We start from the raw sequence: 17990 nt of genomic DNA on the forward strand, positions 1-17990 counted from the left end.
CCGGGACGGGGGCTGCTCCTCCTCCGCCTCCCGGGGCCGCCGTTCCCGGGGAGCCGGTTCTGGGCCTACGGGACAAACTCACTTCGGGCCGACGACCCTCTCGGGGCCCGAACTGGCCGCCCGGGGTCTCGCCGTCCCGCAATCGCAGACGTGCCGTGCCCGGGCCTCGCCGCCCTGAGCCGCCGCCGCCCGCCCGGCCCCTCCGGCCCAGCCCGTGGGCTCCGGAGCTCGCGCTCGGGGATCCCCGCTCGCGCCCCCGCCTGGCCCGCGCGGACCCGCGCTCGCACAGCCCCGCGCCCGCTGGGTGCCGGCCCGGCCGGACGGCGTGTAACCCCGCAGGTCCCGGGACCCTCGCCCGCCGGAGGCCGAAGCCTGGGAACCACGGCGAGCGGCGACCTGGGCCTGGACAGGAAGCGAGAGCAGCGCGGCGGCACTGCGCGTGCGCGAACACGCACACAGGCCGAGCTGCACATGCGCAGGACAGGGGCGGCGGTGCGCCTGCCGGAGCCCACCCGGGGAGCCCGACAAATACCCCGACCTCTGTTTCCCGTGAGTCCAAGCGCCCACATGTTAGGGGACGTCTCGAAAGTCTCCACCCCATCTGGTGGTTAAGAGGCGCTGTGCTGAGGATCAACCGCCTGGACCTAGGGCCCAATTTCCCATTTGTCTTCGCTCCTGTTAGGGATCAAGGAAAGGTGTCACCTCGAGTAGAGGGCTGTGTTTGCGTCCTGGATCCCTGGTCCTTTGCTTGCCCTGAGATCTATCGGGTTGGCACTGAGATTCCCCATGAGTAGGAGAGGACAAGCAAAGGGTGTATCGTGTGCACGTCACTGAAATATTAGAAGTTTCACTAAAACACTGGGATACAATTAATGCCCAGCCATGACATTAGATATTGTCATCCATGGGCACATGGTTTCTCCAAGGAAGGGGAGGGAAATAGAAAATGTAGCTTGTCCAGATTACACAACGAATGCTTAAATACTGTAGAACAATCAGAAATCACATACAAGGGGCGCCTGGGTGGCTCAGTTGGTTAAGCGACTGCCTTCGGCTCAGGTCATGATCCTGGAGTCCCTGGATCGAGTCCGCATCAGGCTCCCTGCTCGGCAGGGAGTCTGCTTCTCCCTCTGACCCTCCCCCCTCTCATGTGCTCTCTCTAATTCTCTCTCTCTCAAATAAACAAAATCTTAAAAAAAAAAAAAAAAAGAAACCACATACAAACCCAAAATAGAAACAAAAATACCACCAAACCCAGCTACCTGAGATCTTGCCATCAAAGAGAATTATGTGTGTGTTAGGTTAAAATGTCATTTTTCAAAGACAGGACCATAAGGTCGATGATTTATCAGTATTTGTGTGTGTGTGAGATTACATAATCCTGTTCTTGGCCAATTGCTTCTTAACCACTGGCAGGTGGTGGGGATTAAAAGTAAAATCTCCTGCCATCCAAGAAATCCTCTCCATGAATATAGAAATAAGGACAACTGTTCTGTTGTTTTTTTAAAAAAAGATTTATCTTAGAGAGAGAAACAGAGAGAGCAGGGGGAAGGGCAGAGGGAGAGGGAGAGAGTGAATCCCAAGCTGACTCCCCACTGAGCGTGGAGCCCCATGCAGGGCTCGATCCCACAAGACTGAGATCAGGACCTGAGCTGAAAACAAGAGGTCACCGCTTAACTGACTGAGCCACCCAGGTGCCCCTGTTCTGTTGTTAAATAACCATTGAACCAGACTGTGTTGCACATCACAGGCAAACCTGTGGAGAAACATGAACAAGATTGCAAGGAGAAAAATGAACCTTGTCTTTTCATGCAACTCAGCAGATACAATCCATTACATAGACGTTCTCAGGCTAAAGAGCACACCTGTTTCACGTTAACAGGACTTGCCAGCACCATTTGCTGTATGTTTTTTCATAGTTCATCCTCACCTGGTAATCTGGGTGCCCATCCGTGCTAGTTGTTTCTGTCCAAAGGAAAAAGAAAACTTCTTAACCTCTCTCTGACAAGCAGGTAGTTACAGCTCAGAGCTAGGTGCCTAGACCCCATCCTTAACTCACCTGCTGACAGAGAGACACTACCTTCCTTGAGGTTTACATTTCAAAGAGATGGTTCCCAGGCCCTTACAAACAACCTTCCCCGGTTGTAATGCTGGCAAGACAGTTACTTAGCTTCTAAAGAGATTTAGATACATATGAAATCAACAGAGGAAGTTCTCTCCAGGTAACACTCTTTTCAAAGGTAATAGTAAGTACTGATTTATGCAAATGAATGGGCACACAACCCGTTCCTGATTTCCCTAGCTGAGCGGCTACGTCAACTAATCCTGCACAAAAGATGTGCTTCTCTGGAAGCTGTGAAGTCTTGCCCAGCTCTTTCTGCTAGTAAGTGTGGCCCGTGCCCAAATTCTCACCGATGGAATTCTCACCGATGGAATGCTGGAATTCGAGCGAGGTGACTATACCTCCCCTGGGTCTGAGCCTGGAAGACCTCCAGGCACGTTTCTTCTGTGTTCTTTTCCATTTCAGCAGGTAAAGGATGGAAGCTGTGCTAAGTACCTTGGTGAAGACAGGCAGAGCCCCTCTCCGCTGGGTCCTGGCCTCCAGCCCTTGCCTCCCCCACCGGCACTGACCCGCTCAGCTGAAGACTGGGACGCCCTCCTGCCTCTCTCTCCATTCTGGCTGTGAATTCTGGCTATCGTACCCCTTTGCCCTATAACACCCAACTCTGTCCCTGCATCTCAGAGAAACACTGCCCCCCCCCCCCCCAGGACCCCTGCCCCATACCTTGGCCTGGATAACTCTCTGAGACACTCTTGGAACTCACCCTTCTCTCCAAATGGTTAAAACCTGTCATTTCATATTCATATATTTCCCCCTTCTAGAAACTTCTTTAAGCGGGGAGGGCAAATCTGAACCCTGTGATTCTGTCTGGGCCAGAAGCAGCAGATCTACACCTTTTAATGTGGCTTCATTAAGATCTCTACACATTTATTAGTGTTTAAAATATAAAGCTTTCTCTTTTTGTATTTGTATCAAATACAAATATTTTCCCCAATTTGTCACTGACCTTTTTAACTTAATGTTTTACCTTTATTTTCTGCCATATGGACATTATTTTTTTGTGTTCAGATTGTTCACTTTCTGTTCATGCTTGTCATCTGTTTTGACACTGTACTTGAAGCCTTTCCCGTCTTTAATTTTCTAAGTTACCTGCATTTGCTCCTATTTATTTTTTTCTCTTTAGTGCATCAATTTTATTAAGATAACTGGCACCCATCTTCAAGATTTGTAAATCATTCTTCTCTTAAAGTCTTTCAAACATTTCTTCCCAAAACTAGCACATTCACCATGACCAGGAAATGCCAGAGGCTAAGAAAGCCCAAGTTTCTAATCTGTATGAAAAGAACTGGTTCTTTGAAGCCTCCTCACACATCTTGCTTTAATGGAAGGGGCAGCAGAAGTGTCAGGAAAGTGACCGTCAGATCTAAATTCCCTCTTATTCAAAACACTGGTTGGATGGGATTACGGGAAGCTGTAACAAAGTAAGACAACCCAGGCGGCTTTAACAACAGAGGTGCATTGCCTCGCAGTTCAGATGCACTGTCTCGCAGTTCCCGAGGCTGGGAGTCGGAGATCCAGCTGTGGGCCGGGCTGGTTCCCTCTGAGCGCTGTGGGGGAGGCTCTGTCCCATCCTCTCTCCTTGGCTTGTAGATGACAGTCTTCTCTCCATGTGTCATCACACTCTCTTCCCTCTACCTGGGTGTCTCTGTGTCCAAATCCCCCCCTTTTTTTTGTAAAGAATGATGTATTTATTTTAGAGAGAGAGAGAGAGAGAGCGCACATGAGCAAGGGGAGGGGCAGAGGGAGAGGGAGAGAGAGAAGCAGACTCCCTGCTGAGTGCGGAGCCCAACTCGGGACTCGATCAAATGACCCTGAGATTACCACCTGGACTGAAATCAAGAGCCGGATGCTCAACGAACTGCGCCCCCCAGGCACCCCCCCAATTTTCCCTTTATATAAGGACACCACCCATCTTGGATGAGGGCCCACCCTAAGGGCCTGATTTTACCTTGATTTCCTTGATTTCCTCTGTAAAGACCCCACCACCAAATAAAATCACATTCTGAGGCACCAGGGGTTAGGACTTCAATATATGAATGGGGGGGTGGGAGTGGTAGGGGGCACTCAATTCAACCCATAACATTTGTGTACCTGGTCATGTCCAATTTGCTTTCTCAATGCCTTGGTTATGTTAACATGGGCAGAGCCCTTACAGATCATCTTATCTAAATATTTTATGTATTTTTATTTTTTTATTTTTCTAAATATTTTATTTTATAGGTGAAGAGATGGGTGCTCAGAAGGCGGGAGGATTTGCCCGAGGGCACATGCTGGTTTGTAACAAAAACACTACTTTCCCATTCTCCTCCCCCCACCCCGCCATCTTTTATTTTTTTATTTTTATTTTTTAAAGATTTTATTTATTTGACAGAGAGAGACATAGAGAGAGAGGGAACACAAGCAGGGGGAGCGGGAGAGGGAGAAGCAGGCTTCCCGCCGAGCAGGGAGCCCGATGCGGGGCTCGATCCCAGGACCCCGGGATCATGACCTGAGCTGAAGGCAGACGTTTAACCATCTGAGCCACCCAGGCGCCCCCAAAGACGAGAATTTTAATGGGGACAGAATATCCACCTTCTGGTATCGGGAAGCCTCCCTGGGAGGAAGAGTGGACTTCTGTTTTGTTCTGGGAGGACCCGACCAGCTATGGGGGCTGAAAGCATCAGGAATGGAATCTGAATGCAAATTGGCTTCCTAGAGATTGAACTTCTCCAGCCACGAGTCACATGACCTTCACACGGCAGTGCCTTTTCCATCAGTGGGGACCCCCAGGAGCGCCTGGGCCCAAGGACGCTGTGCAGGAACCTCAAGGCCGTCTGCATGCTCTCTGAGACTTCGTCCAAGTGTGAAAGTTGGTGATTGCAAACAAAGGCAACAGTCAGTCCCTGCACCTTGGATCAACTACTTTTTAAAAATTTCAGCTTTATTGAGACATAACAGACATATAAAACGGTAAGATGTTTAAAGTGTACATCATGGCGATTTGATATATGTAGCCACAGTGAAGGAATTCTAACCATCTAGCTAATTAACACATCCATGACCTCACATACTGACCTTTTTTGGGGGCGAGAACATTTCAGTTCTACTCTTGGCAAATTTCAATGATACAATACAGTGTTATCAGCTGCAGTTACCGTGTTTGATAGGAGCTCTTCAGACCTCATTCATCTTATCCCTGAAAAGTTTTCACCTTTTTACCAGCCTCTCCCTAGTTCCTCCACCTTCCCAGCCCCTGGCAACCTCTTCTTTACCTTTTGTTTCTATGAGTTTGACTTTTTTTTGCTGTTTTTTAAGATTTCACATATAAACGGTACCACACAGTATTTGTCTTTCTCAGTCTGGCTTATTTCACCCAGCATAAAGCCCTCAAGGTCCATCCATGTCACAAATGGCAGGATTTCCTTCTTTCTCACCTATATATGAGATATATATCTACAGATCTCTATATATGTACCTCACATCTTCTTTATCCATGCATCTGTTGATGGACACTTGGGTTGTTTTCATATCTTGGCTATTGTGAGTAATGCTGCAATGAACACAGGAGGGCAGATATCTCTTTAATATCCTGTTTTCATTTCCTTTAGATATATACCCAGCTGTGGAATTGCTGGATCATATGGTAGTTCTGTTCTGTTGTGTTCTTTTTTTTTTAATCTTTTGAGAAACCTCCATATTGTTTTCTGGGTGAACTGATTTGACTTTATTGATGCTTGGATTGGGCTACTTAGAAACACGTAAGTGATCAAAATACAAAATAAAACTTTAGGCACATCCCAAATAACAGATGTTCTTCTCATCAAAGTTCAAACAATGGATCGAAAGCAAGACTTAGCCAAAATGTGGACACAACCCATGTATCCATCAACGGATGGATAAACTAAAAATGGTACGTATGTATCTATATATTATATTGTTATTATATTATTATGAGAGGAACATGCAAAAATACACACACACACACACACAATGGATATTATTCATCCTTAAAAGGGAAGGAATTCTGACACACACTATAACATGGATGAGCCTTGAAGACATTTTGTTGAATGAAATAAATCAGAAACATATGGACAAGTACTGCATGATTCCACTGATAGGAGGTACCTGGAATAGCTAAATCCATAGAGACAGAAAATAGAACGGTGGTTGACAGGGGCTGGGGAAGCGGAGAACAGGGAGTTATTCTTCAATGGGTGCAGAGTTTCAGTTTCAGGGAGGATGAAAAGGTTCTGGAGAAGGATGATGCTGACAGTGTACAACAACCCAAATGTGCTTAATGCCACCGAATTATACCCTTAAAAATGGTTAAAATGGGGGGCGCCTGGGTGGCTCAGTTGTTTAAGCGACTGCCTTCGGCTCGGGTCATGATCCTGGAGTCCCGGGATCGAGTCCCGCATCGGGCTCCCTGCTCGGCGGGGAGCCTGCTTCTCCCTCTGACCCTCCCCCCTCTCATGTACACTCTCTCTCTCTCTCTCTCTCATTCTCGCTCAAATAAATAATCTTTAAAAAAAATGGTTAAAATGGTAAATTTTATGTTATGATATTTTAACACAAAAAGAAAGAAAGAGTGAACAAGATTCAGATGCCCAGGTGAAAAGCAGAGGTAGGAGGTAGGAGGTTTGGAAGTCAGCTAGCTATTTTGTTACGGCATCTGTGGTCCCACATGCTTCCTACCTTCTCAAAAAAACGGATTCTGCCTTGAATTGGAGATTTTTCCATTTCGCCTTTTTGTGTATGTGACATTTTACTCGTAGGATACACAAGTGGTAAAATTTCTGGGTCAAGAGTGTTACACACTCACAAAGTTTATATGCAGACTAGAGCTGATCAATTGCAATCAAGAGGCAGGTTTTGGGTGATCTGGGGACTTCTGAAATTGTAGACACTGTCTGAAGTGTGTGGGAGCACATGTACAGTTTTCTGTGAGTTTAGGTTCCCAAAACGTCTCTCGGGCTCAGAGATGCCTGAGAGTAGAGCATGAGTGCTCCCCTAGCATGGAATCCCAACACAGCGTCAGTAAAACATCAAATGGAAGAACTCTGCCAAATCAAGCAATTTAAACTAACTTTTAAACGCAACAAGTCCATGTACTGGGACCTTCTTTATATACTTATTTCGCTCTTGTAAGGCCTTACCTTTCTGCTCATCCCAAATTTCCTTGTCTCTTTCCTCCCTCTCCCGCCAGACTGTGCCCTGAAATAGGAATAGAAGGATGGAGAGAGCCGGGCATCTGCTGGAGAGGAGTAGAGTGATCCAGACCCCTTGAGGATGGTTTTGGAGGATGGTCCAAGGCTGAGTCGGTGGCAGGAGACAGCCTTTACCCTGAGCTCCAGAAGCGGACATGGTCTGGCAGTTATGGGTGTTTCCCTTCAAACTGGTTGCCAGGCTAGAATGACCCGTGACATCAGAGGCTTCTGACCTTCCTGATTGGAGGGACCAGACTTCGTGGTGCTTGGCAGTGAAGGTGGACAACAGCATCTTCACAGAGCTTTTCTCCACTCCTGGATTTGCCCCAGCCTGGAGAAGGGATAACGGGCTTGTGTTCAGCCAGAATCCAGAAGAGAAGTTTGAGCAGAACAGGGTCTAAGTTTTCTGGAAGGACAGAAAGAGCTTGGGAGAAATCATGGCCAGTTGTCAACCATGTTACCAGTCTGAGGACCAGAGCCCCCAGCCTAGCTCCTCAGGGTACCCCTTGGAGGCGGTGGATGAAGAAAGCCCGGGGCCATCAGGTGAGGAAGCAGGAGGGGGAAGGGACTTGAGAGGCTTCACTAGTAAGGAGGAATGTGTACAGAAGTCAGGAAGAAGTGTCTGAGTAGGGTGTGTGTGTGACAGGAGAGATTGAGAAAACCAGGGATTGGAGAAGGAGAGTACAGGAGCTGGGGACAAGACTATCCCCATGGAAGGAAAACCCAGGAAGCAAGGAAGGAGGGTTAGGAGATGAGATCCAAAGATGAGATAAAGGAAGAGAGGAAATTATCCCATTATTCCCATGGGAGAAGTTATCTACAATGAAGAAGTTTTGAGGATGGGGGTGGTGAAACAGTGGCAAAGATGAATGGGGTCAGATGCATATCAACAAAGGCGAAAGATGGAAAGATGGTTTGGGAGATGCCAATCATCAATGAGGCTGGAGAGAATGAAGGGGAGGTTTGGGTTTTTTGGGGGGAGGAGGGGTGGCTGAATTCCAAAGAAGCTTTATACCGTAGCCTGGTTTCTTCACTCAGCCCCCTGGGTAGACCCCTGCCCCCTGCCTCAGTCCCCCGGAAGGAAGAGGAGAAGGGGTGAGTCAAATGAGGAGACAGCCTCCGGGGCTGAGGACATCTGGGTCGCGGAGACACTGTGTGGACTCAAGATGAAGTTGAAGAGACAGCAGGTGTCTTCAGTGCTCCCTGAGCACCACGAGGTCTTCAACAGGCTGCTCGGTAGGAAGAGCACCCTCCAACCCTGTTCTTTTTTCTCTTAAAATACAAAAAAACTTCCAATGTTTATGCTTTTCCAGTGGAAAAGAATTCTCTGCAGGTTGGTGAGGTCTCCATCCTTGGAGGGCTCCATACTGATCCCTCATCGGGGACACTTAAAAATGACAGAGGATTAGGCGAGACTTGGAGAAAGGTGTGTATTTGGGATAAGAAAGCTTGGTTTTAGTTGCACTCCTGAGACGTCTTAGCTTTTACTGGCTTTTTGAATCTAAATGCCTTTGGCTGTGTGTGTGTGTGTGGGGGGGATGACAGGCCCTCTTTGTACCCTGATGTCACTGTGGGATAAGAAAATGACAGTGAACGACTTTATGGTCTCTGCAGTGGCACATCCATGCATGATGAGACAGCATCACTGTTTACATCTAATCCTGCAGGGGCGCGGCTGACACCTACCTCTCTCTCAGCCACCGCACAAGGGGAGCCGCCAACTTTTCTTGGCCAGTGAGTGGTCTTCACTCCCCTCTGCCCATCAGCCTCACCCTTGGCCTCATCCTGAAACTTCCCCAGGGGAGGCATCGTGCTCCTCTTTGCTCTGGAATGCTCCCACAGTAACCCCATTCCACTTGCCAACTTGACACATGCTCTCTTTTCACAGAGGATCCTGTCATTAAAAGATTTCTGGCCTGGGACAAAAATCTGAGAGTATCCGACAAGGTACCGTTGTTCTCCACTAAGATGTATTCTTGCTCCAACACCTGTCCTGGGGCAGGGGGATGCCTCCTAAACCCTGTCGCCAACCTCATGCCTGCCAACACTTCCCCTCGGGGACCTCATGGTTTCTTGCAGATCCCCTGGGACCTGAGTCCCAGGTGTGCCCCTCTGGCTGTTGCCACCTTGAGTACCTTCTCCTTTCAGCTCTTGGCCGGGGTTGGGGGGGCTCCCCTTGGCTCCAGCTTATCAAGGACCCTCCAGAAGCCGGCTGTCCTAAAGACAAGCCCTCAAACCAGTACAACTTGCTATCCTGGGGGTGGGGGGACAGCGGGCACCAAAAACTCTTTCCCTTGACTTCTTCGGTTTGCAACCAACCTTCTGCCACCAAGTAAGCAAGTTCACCCAGCACGTCCGAGCAGCAGCACCTGCTCCAGCCTCCTGTGCCCTTACCCCACTGGTCTTCCTCTCCCAGCATGTGACCTCTCTCTGACGCCTCTCCTCCTCTTTCCGCCAGTATCTCCTGTCTATGGTCATAGCATACTTTAGCCGTGCTGGTCTATTCTCCTGGCAGCACCAGCGAATTCATTTCTTCATAGCACTGTGAGTATTTTGCTTCATCCATCAGCAGTTTCCAATACCCTGGGAGGACAGAGGGGAGAAGTGGGACTCTGACCTTTCATCTACTTTTTTTTTTCCAACCTGTCTGTAACTCTTTTTAAACCTTTTTTTTTTAATTTTTAATATTTGTTTATTTTTAAAAAAGATTTTATTTATTTATTTGACAGAGACACAGCGAGAGAAGGGACACAAGGAGGGGGAGTGGGAGAGGGAGAAGCAGGCCTCCCACGGAGCAGGGAGCCCGATTCGGGGTTCGATCCCAGGACCCTGGGATCATGACCTGAGCCGAAGGCAGACGCTTAACTGTCTGAGCCACCCAGGCGTCCCTTAAACCTGTTTTTTAAAAAATTGTTTACCCTGGGGGCGCCTGGGTGGCTCAGTCGTTAAGTGTCTGCCTTCGGCTCAGGTCATGATCCCAGGGTCCTGGGATCGAGTCCCACATCGGGCTCCCTGCTCGGCGGGAAGCCTGCTTCTCCCTCTCCCACTCCCCCTGCTTGTGTTCCTGCTCTCGCTATCTCTCTGCCAAATAAATAAATAAAATCTTTAAAAAAAAATTGTTTACCCTGTGTATAAAAACAATAGGATTATAGTATTGTGTTTTTTTTTTTAATATACTGTTCTTTGTAAACACAAACAACCCTAACATCAGCTAAGAGGCTGACCGAAGAAAACATAAAACCCTCCCAAGAAGAGGGAAGGAAATAACGGACACCGCCCTGCCCCAAGCAAATAGGCTTGACAAGCAACCAGTTCTGGTCCTCCGCCTGTCTCCTTCCCATGGCCAGACCAAGCGTGATTGTCTCCCTCCTCTGCATTCCCAGCACAAATGCCTCAATTCAGGCCCTCAAGACATAGCACAGATCTGTTGTGAATGCTTCCACTGGTGTTTCTGACAAGTCCGTCCCCCAGGCAGTGGGCACGAGGTGCCTGAAGTCTGTCCAAAGTTCCAGTCTCCTGTTTCACCCTCCGTAACAATCTCGCCGGCTAGTGGCACTCTCATTCAAGGCCAGGGTTCCCAGCTTGGCTCCAACCCTCTCATCTCCGTCCAACTTGTTCACCCTCTTGGTATTTCATCCTTCCAAGCATCCTTCCCTCCATTCCTATACTGCTTTTTCTGTCTAGGTGATTTTGCACATATACCTGAAGAAAATGACCTGTCCTCAAGGTTGATTCCAACTCCCAAATCTTCAGATGCCCCCCTCCACCAACCTCCCTGACTTCTCTGCACCCTAGTAGCGCTTCCGTTAAAATCCTAGTCTCATGGATATTTTGGACTATAGTTATTTCTTATCCACCCACCTCTCCACCCCTCTGCCCCCTTCCCCAATCCCATTCGGCTGGATGCCTATTGAAGGCAGGTCTTGTCAAAATATGATCACGCTCTCAAAGACAATCAGCACAATTCCTTCCATTTTGCAAATTTAAGTTATGTTGGGTCTAGGAGGTAATCAGTATTGCACTTGATCATGAGAAAAAGCATTCATTTATTCATTCAACAAAAACGTATAAAGTGCACCTTATGTGCCAGAGACCATGAGGCAATTGGAAGAGAGATTCAAGAAGTGCGTGTTGAATTAATGCACCCACGTGAGCCCAGTCCTATATTAGTCATTTGGTAGGAAAGCCGTGATTACAGAAATAGAGCAGTCAGCTCCCGCCCACAGGAGCTGTACTTGTCCTGCTCCCTGGGGAGACAGGTGTGCGCACAGACAAGCTGAAGCGAAGGGGGCAGGTGTGGGGATGGGAAAACAGGGCAGGATATGCCCGCAGGCTTCCCGGTGAGTTCTATCTTCATCCTCAAGATGGGAGAAGTCTCCGCCCCGCTGTGCCTTCTTGATGACTGGCTGGCTCTCTGTGACACAGGGTAATGAGCAGCCTGTGTCTTTTCTGGGAAGCTGAGCTCAGGTTGGGGGGGGGGGTGGTCATCCTTCCTGTCCTGCTCCTGACCAGCAACCTGATGTCTCTCTCCAGCTACCTGGCCAATGACATGGAAGAGGATAACCAGGCCCCCAAACAGGCCATCTTTTCATTCCTCTATGGGAAGAACCGCTCCCAGCGTCCCTTGTTCCACAAACTGCGATTCCAATTCATCCGATCCATGGGCTGGAAGGCCAGGGTGTCCCAGGAAGAGTGTGAAGAGGTGGGTGTGCTGGGGGGATTTGGGGTAGGGGGGCCCAATGGGAGAGAGAGGGGAACATGGAGGGACATGGGATTCGGGACGAGAAAGAATTAGAGCCTGGACAGTGGGAGGGAGCTGGGGGGGGGGGCGGGCATCTGGAAGTTGTCTTCTCATGGGGCCGCTTGTCTTCCAGATCCAGGCTTTTGATCCAGAGCTGTGGGTATGGGGGCGAGATCGCACCCTTGTGCCCTAGAGCTCCCGGGACCAGGGAGGCCTGAGGTCATCGGCCTGAGGGAAGGTAGGTCTGTGTCCTCACAGGTCCAGGCACAAGGATTTCTTGTGTACTGAGGGACTCTGTGGAATCCAGTTGCTGGACCCACGCTCATATCCCCCGCCCCACACATCAGCTTTCCACACACTGGGAAACAGAGCGGCTATTCAGCCAGACGCTGACTCAGGTCCCAGCCACGAGCTGACAACCACACAGAGGGGAGACGTGTGGGGGCCAGACCTCAGGAAATCCAGTTCGTCACGGAGGCCCGGGCTTGGCTGAAATAATTCCATCGAAAGCAATTGGGCCCAAATGATAGCTTTGATGAAATGTTGATTTTCTGTGAAAAGTGACTAGGTTTCCAATTTTTTCCCTAGATTGTGTTTTGACTTTCTCTTTCATCCCTCGGAGATATTAACTATAGGGATTTATTTACAACAAAGTAAATGTCTAACAGTAGGATATTTGATGGGCCAGTCTACCTATCCAATAATAAAAGATAAATTATGACTATGTGTTCATCCAGATTTGCTTGCAAGCACATTGCTTGTGGCCAGACCACCTGTGCGTCCTTCATGTCCCCTGCCTGCTTCTGGACCAGTCTCCCATCTTGTTCCATTACACCTTTCCCCTCAGCTTTATGGTCAAGGAACTTTGTCGGAATGAGTGAAGCTTAAGAAATACTAGTTTCCGCATGGCTTATTGTGATCGACACATGGAGTTACAGATTTGGGCAAAGGATTAAGTAAAGATTTGGTTTAAATAGTGTGAACTAGGTCTCTCAGTCCATTCGGCTCCTACAACAAAGCACCACAGACTGCGTGGCTTATGAACAACAGACATTGATTTCTCACGGTTTAGAGGCTGGAAGTCAGAGAGCAGGGTGCCAGACCCTTTTCTGGGTTGCAGACTGGGTGGGTTCTGAGCTAGGTCACCGGGGTCTCTTTTATCAGAGCACTACTCCCATTCATGAGGGCCCCACCCCTGACCCAATCATCCAAAAGGCCCCATCTCCTAGCACCATCACCTTGTGGGTTAGGATTTCAATGTACGAATTTGAGGGGGGAGATAACAAACATTCAGACTATGTAGCACTGACTAAGTTTAGGACTAGGTGTTATGGTTAAACATTAGGATCTAGGGTTAGATCTAGGATGTAGAGAGTTTATCTGGTCTTATGGTTCGTGGTGCTGATGTGTTAGTGATGTTTGCCATATATGGTTATTAGTTCAGACTTTAAGTAGCACAAAAGGACCAAGGTGAGTGTCAAGTCTAAAGCAACATTCTCTCAAGTTTGTTTTACTCCCTGAGCAGAATCCCCTAGAGTCCTGGCTATTGAGCAGATAACTGGGCCTGACCTTAGGCACATTAAGAAATTTTTGGAGTCAGGGTCACCAAAGTCCAAAAGTCATAACTGAAAATGAATTGGGGTTTAGAATGAAGGATTAGAGATAAAACTGGATTTATCAATTAGTCTAAACTCTGATCAGAATTGACCGAGAATGTGAATAATCTTTATATCTGGAGAGTTGCCTCATTTGTGATCTGACTTCCTCTCTTCCTCTCAATTGTAGATCCCTGAGCCCAGGGGAGACGCAGGTTTTCAGGAGGAAGTCAATCCAGACACTAACGACAGAGATGAGGAAGGAAGAGAGGAGTCTCTTGTGCAGATAATCTAGAAGAACTCAGGATCTTCTAGAATGAGCTGAATGGAATTAGCATGTATTCCTAGGAGCTGGGAGTACATGTAGGAGTCCACAGAGGGACAATAAGAAACCAGGTTTTTTTTTCAGGTTCCATCCCTTCCTGGGGCACCACCAAATATTTCAGATTGTTTAATTCAAATCTCCCCTGAGGTAGAAGTTGGAGGTCCCATTTTTTATGCATTGGGACACAGATGAGGAGGAAATTACTTCAAAAATATAAAATTAGAGACAAAGGATTGTAATAGTCTAATATATGCCATGAATTTTCATTGGTATATTTTGAAAAAGTTGCCCTTAGAGTTATTATATTTATTTTTATATTTTATATTTATGTATTTATTTTAAATAGTTCTGAAATAGTCATAGTTTTCAAAACATGCTGTTCCTACAAAGTTTTGTGATGAGATTACAGCCATAGATAAAATTTTGTTTACATATTCAGGGTAAGTTTTTGTGTTTTTATTATATTTACAATAATATATCAATTACACTTATAACCAGATGGATGGTTCCCTCAAGTTCTTATAACTGTAAATGTTTATTTGACATTTAGTCTTTGTTATTAAATTATGAGAATCAGTTGTAATTTTTTAACTTGCCTTGGTGACATGTTTGTATGTTATTTTATGTTATTTTAGGTTATTAAAGAGGACACTGCAATGTGTCTCTTGGGGAAACATAATAAAGATAAAAGTCTTCTTATCTTCATGCTGTTTGTGGTCATCCCAATCTGTGTTACCTATTCACTGTCAAGTGATACTGTTGCTTAATGGGGTTGTGATCATTCAGCTACACTTCTTAACTTTGAAAAATAATTCTGAGTTATTTTTCATGTAGAAAAAAAAATAGAAGACAAGGTGGATCCTGAGCTTGTGTCTCAAAGCAGGAAACAAGGAGAAGATATTGAGGGAGAAAAGGGGGAAGAAGGAAGATAGTGCTCTGGGGACCTAGATAATAATCTGAAATTCACAATGAAGGCAAGGTGACTCAGCAAGATTATGCATTCCAGGCGATGGTCCATGGCAAGCAGACCCACAGGTGCAAGGGAGCACACAGTGTTCATTATTTTAATTATAGTAGGAGTCCTTTTCACAATCTCCAATTCCAGTTTTCTGTGGTAGAAGGAAAATCTAGAGTGTGGGATGAAATAGAACAACTGAAAAGAAATGAAGGTTTTGGAGAACTTTCTGAGAAACACAGTAAGATAGGAGGAGCTAAAGCTGTCAAATAAGATAGGCATGGAGAAGAAAGAGCTAATTACATGAATCCTGAATATTGGAGGAAACCATCTTGGGAGATAGCAGCACCAGAGAATACTGGGACTGTCCCAAATACCAAGCTTCAGTGTCCTCAGGACGCATCAACCTCCTGGCACGTAGATGCATATCACCAGTCAGGAAGCTCACCTGAGCTTGGTGACCAGAGTTTTTATTGGGCTTTCATAATGCAAGTGTGATTAATTCAATCATTGGCCATATATTGAACTCAAACTCCAGCTCCCTTCCTTCCCCTAGAGATTGGGCTGATATCAAGTGGTTGATAGCCCCAGCCCTGTTGGTATTCCTGGTATGGCTGGCCCCTATTCTGACTCACCTCATTAGCACAAACTCAGGTTTGGTCCAAGGGGCTCACCATGAGTAACAAACACTCCTATCACTCAGGAAATTCCAAAGATTTAGAGACTCTCTCCCGGGAACCAGGGAGAAGGACCTGACAAATTATTTATACAACACATTGGCTATGGTCAGGAGTCTCACAGAACTCAGGTGGTCAGGAAGGTAAACGTTTTGGGACAGATCTATCACAGGAGATATTGGAGAAGTTGAACAAATAAGGATTGAAATAATGGGGTGCTCATGGGGATTTGGACTAGCTTAGGAGATGTGAGAAATTTAGGAGATGACCACAGCTCTCTATATAGGAGAAGCTAATGACAATGAGCAACTGAGTAAAGAGAAGCCAAAGGAAAAGTTGTGTGTGTATGTGTGTGTGTGTGTCTGTGTGTGTGTTGGGGTGGGGGTGCAGTTCTGATAAATGAGATGAACTAATAAACATGGAGCAATTTCAGAAAGTGAAGCCACCAAGGTCAGAAGAGCCACAGGGACATCAGCATCTAACTACAGCAGCTCTAGGAGAGGGATGGCATTCAGAAGTGGGACATGGTTGATGGACTGAGAGCAGCAGAGAGACCAGATTCTGCAGACATGGAAACAAAGAGGAGAAACAGTCTGATGGCTTGGAAACAGATATAACTTATGAGACACCTAGGAATTAAAATGTCTATTTAAGAAGCTCTAGGTCTCTGCAGGATGGCAGGTAAAGGCAGATTAAGAAACAGCTCAAATGAGGAAAGACCTGAATGAAAAGACACAAGACACAGGATGATGGATGCAAACAATAAAGCAATAACAAACAGGCAAGAAAACAGATGGTCAGGTGACTGATGACAGGGTGAGAACTGGGAGTGTTTGGGACCATTGGAGCAGAACATTGTGGTATCAGCCCAGATACCTAGAGAAACTGAGATCAAGACTGATCCAGTTGAAGAGAAGGGGAAGCCAAGGCTGCTGAGAAGGGGGTGAAGCTTAAGAGACTTGGAGGACAAAGAGATGGACCAGCTGAGAAAGTGGGAGAGGCTGGAGGCCACTGGAGGCTGAGAAGGAATCTAGGGAGCTGCTTTGGAAATGTGAGCTGATGGCAGAAGGATGTGTGACTCCCTGAGGAGGGAATGTCAGGAACAAAAGAAGAATACAGAAGAGTCAGAGCAGCCAAGCTTCTGGAACCAAAGAGCAACCAGGGCTATATGTGGCCGCTGAGTGGAGGTCAGGAGGCAGCGGCAGCAGAAGTTTAGGCACACAACGGAGGAGCAGCGGACTTTCCTGGAGAAACAAGTGATGGAAGAACTCCAATGCCTGGAGTTGGAAAAGTAGGGGAGTGACAGGGATCAAGGGTGAGATGTGATAACAACTTACATAGAGTGGATCCGATGGGGGAGATGAAACAATGGCACCGCACTGGGCATCCAGAATTTCGTGTGAGGAGGATAAGCTGATTCTACAGGACTTCAGAAGACAACTGGGATGTCTGGACTATGGTGACTGGCAGACGGAACTGCCGCGGGGGTCTGGGGTGATTTAAGACCGAGTGACAAACAAGGGGGAGCTGCTTCGTGAAGAGGAAACAGTGAGAAAACTAGAAAGAAATTGTAGGAGTGACACAGGAAGAGTCCCGCAGGCAATTCAAGGGCACCTGTCTCCACAGCTACTCCCATTCCCTCAGCTTCTCCCTCAACAGGCAGCCACACACCCTCTACAGCTATTCCCATCCTACATAAGGTGGGACTGCCTTTTTCTTTTTTTTTTTTTGAAGTATGGATTTTTCGAGACGTCCCCTAACATGTGGGCGCTTGGACTCACGGGAAACAGAGTCCCAGTATTTGTCGGGCTCCCCGGGTGGGCTCCGGCAGGCGCACCGCCGCCGCCGTTCTGCGCATGTGCAGCTCGGCCTGTGTGCGTGTTCGCGCACGCGCAGGGCCGCCGCGCTGCTCTCGCTTCCTGTCCGAGCCCAGGTCACCGCTCGCCGTGGTTCCCAGGCTTCGGCCTCCGGCGGGCGAGGATCCCGGGCCCTGCAGGGTTACAGGCCGTCCGTCCGGGCCGGCACCCAGGGGGCGCGGGTCCGTGCGGGCCGGGCGGGGGCTCGAGCGGGGACCCCCAAGCGCGAGCTCCGGAGCCCGCGGGCTGGGCCGGAGGGGCCGGGCGGGTGGGGGCGGCGCAGGGCGGCGAGGCCCGGGCACGGCACGTCTGCGATTGCGGGACGGCGAGGCCCCGGGCGGCCAGTTCGGGCCCCGAGAGGGTCGTCGGCCCGAAGTGAGTTTGTCCCGTAGGCCCAGAACCGGCTCCCCGGGAACGGCGGCCCCGGGAGGCGGAGGAGGAGCAGCCCCCGTCCCGGAGCGTTCGGTAGCCTTGGGGCAGCTCGGCGGGTCCCGACGGGGTAGGTCGTGCGCTTGTGGATCTTCCGGGCG

At 48.2% G+C, this 17990-nt stretch overlaps 4 protein-coding genes across 4 annotated transcripts in view; 2 read left to right on the forward strand and 2 right to left on the reverse strand.

Annotated features, from left to right (window-relative positions):
- ACTB (actin beta) overlaps positions 1 to 17990 on the reverse strand; it is a 333619-nt gene that overhangs the window by 298858 nt on the left and 16771 nt on the right. The window lies entirely within an intron of this gene.
- The window catches only part of RBAK (RB associated KRAB zinc finger), a 73519-nt gene that overhangs the window by 12566 nt on the left and 42963 nt on the right, over positions 1 to 17990 (reverse strand). The gene's annotated exons all lie outside the window — the stretch shown is intronic.
- On the forward strand, positions 7467 to 12245 carry LOC102747763 (speedy protein E4-like). The gene is made up of 7 exons (XM_006734367.3): positions 7467 to 7484; positions 7725 to 7854; positions 8350 to 8547; positions 9200 to 9258; positions 9770 to 9855; positions 11845 to 12013; positions 12186 to 12245. Exons 1-7 carry the CDS (start codon positions 7467 to 7469, stop codon positions 12243 to 12245), a joined length of 720 nt encoding a protein of 239 aa, XP_006734430.3.
- The window catches only part of ZNF12 (zinc finger protein 12), a 20320-nt gene continuing 19851 nt past the window's right edge, over positions 17522 to 17990 (forward strand). Inside the window, exon 1 of the mRNA XM_081819044.1 lies at positions 17522 to 17959. The gene's annotated coding sequence lies outside the window, so the exon portion shown is untranslated. The remainder of the gene's footprint in view (positions 17960 to 17990) is intronic.

The sequence above is a fragment of the Leptonychotes weddellii genome, chromosome 5 (genome assembly GCF_054177405.1).
Source record: "Leptonychotes weddellii isolate Sample4059 chromosome 5, ASM5417740v2, whole genome shotgun sequence".
In the NCBI taxonomy this organism is placed as follows: Eukaryota; Metazoa; Chordata; class Mammalia; order Carnivora; family Phocidae; genus Leptonychotes; species Leptonychotes weddellii.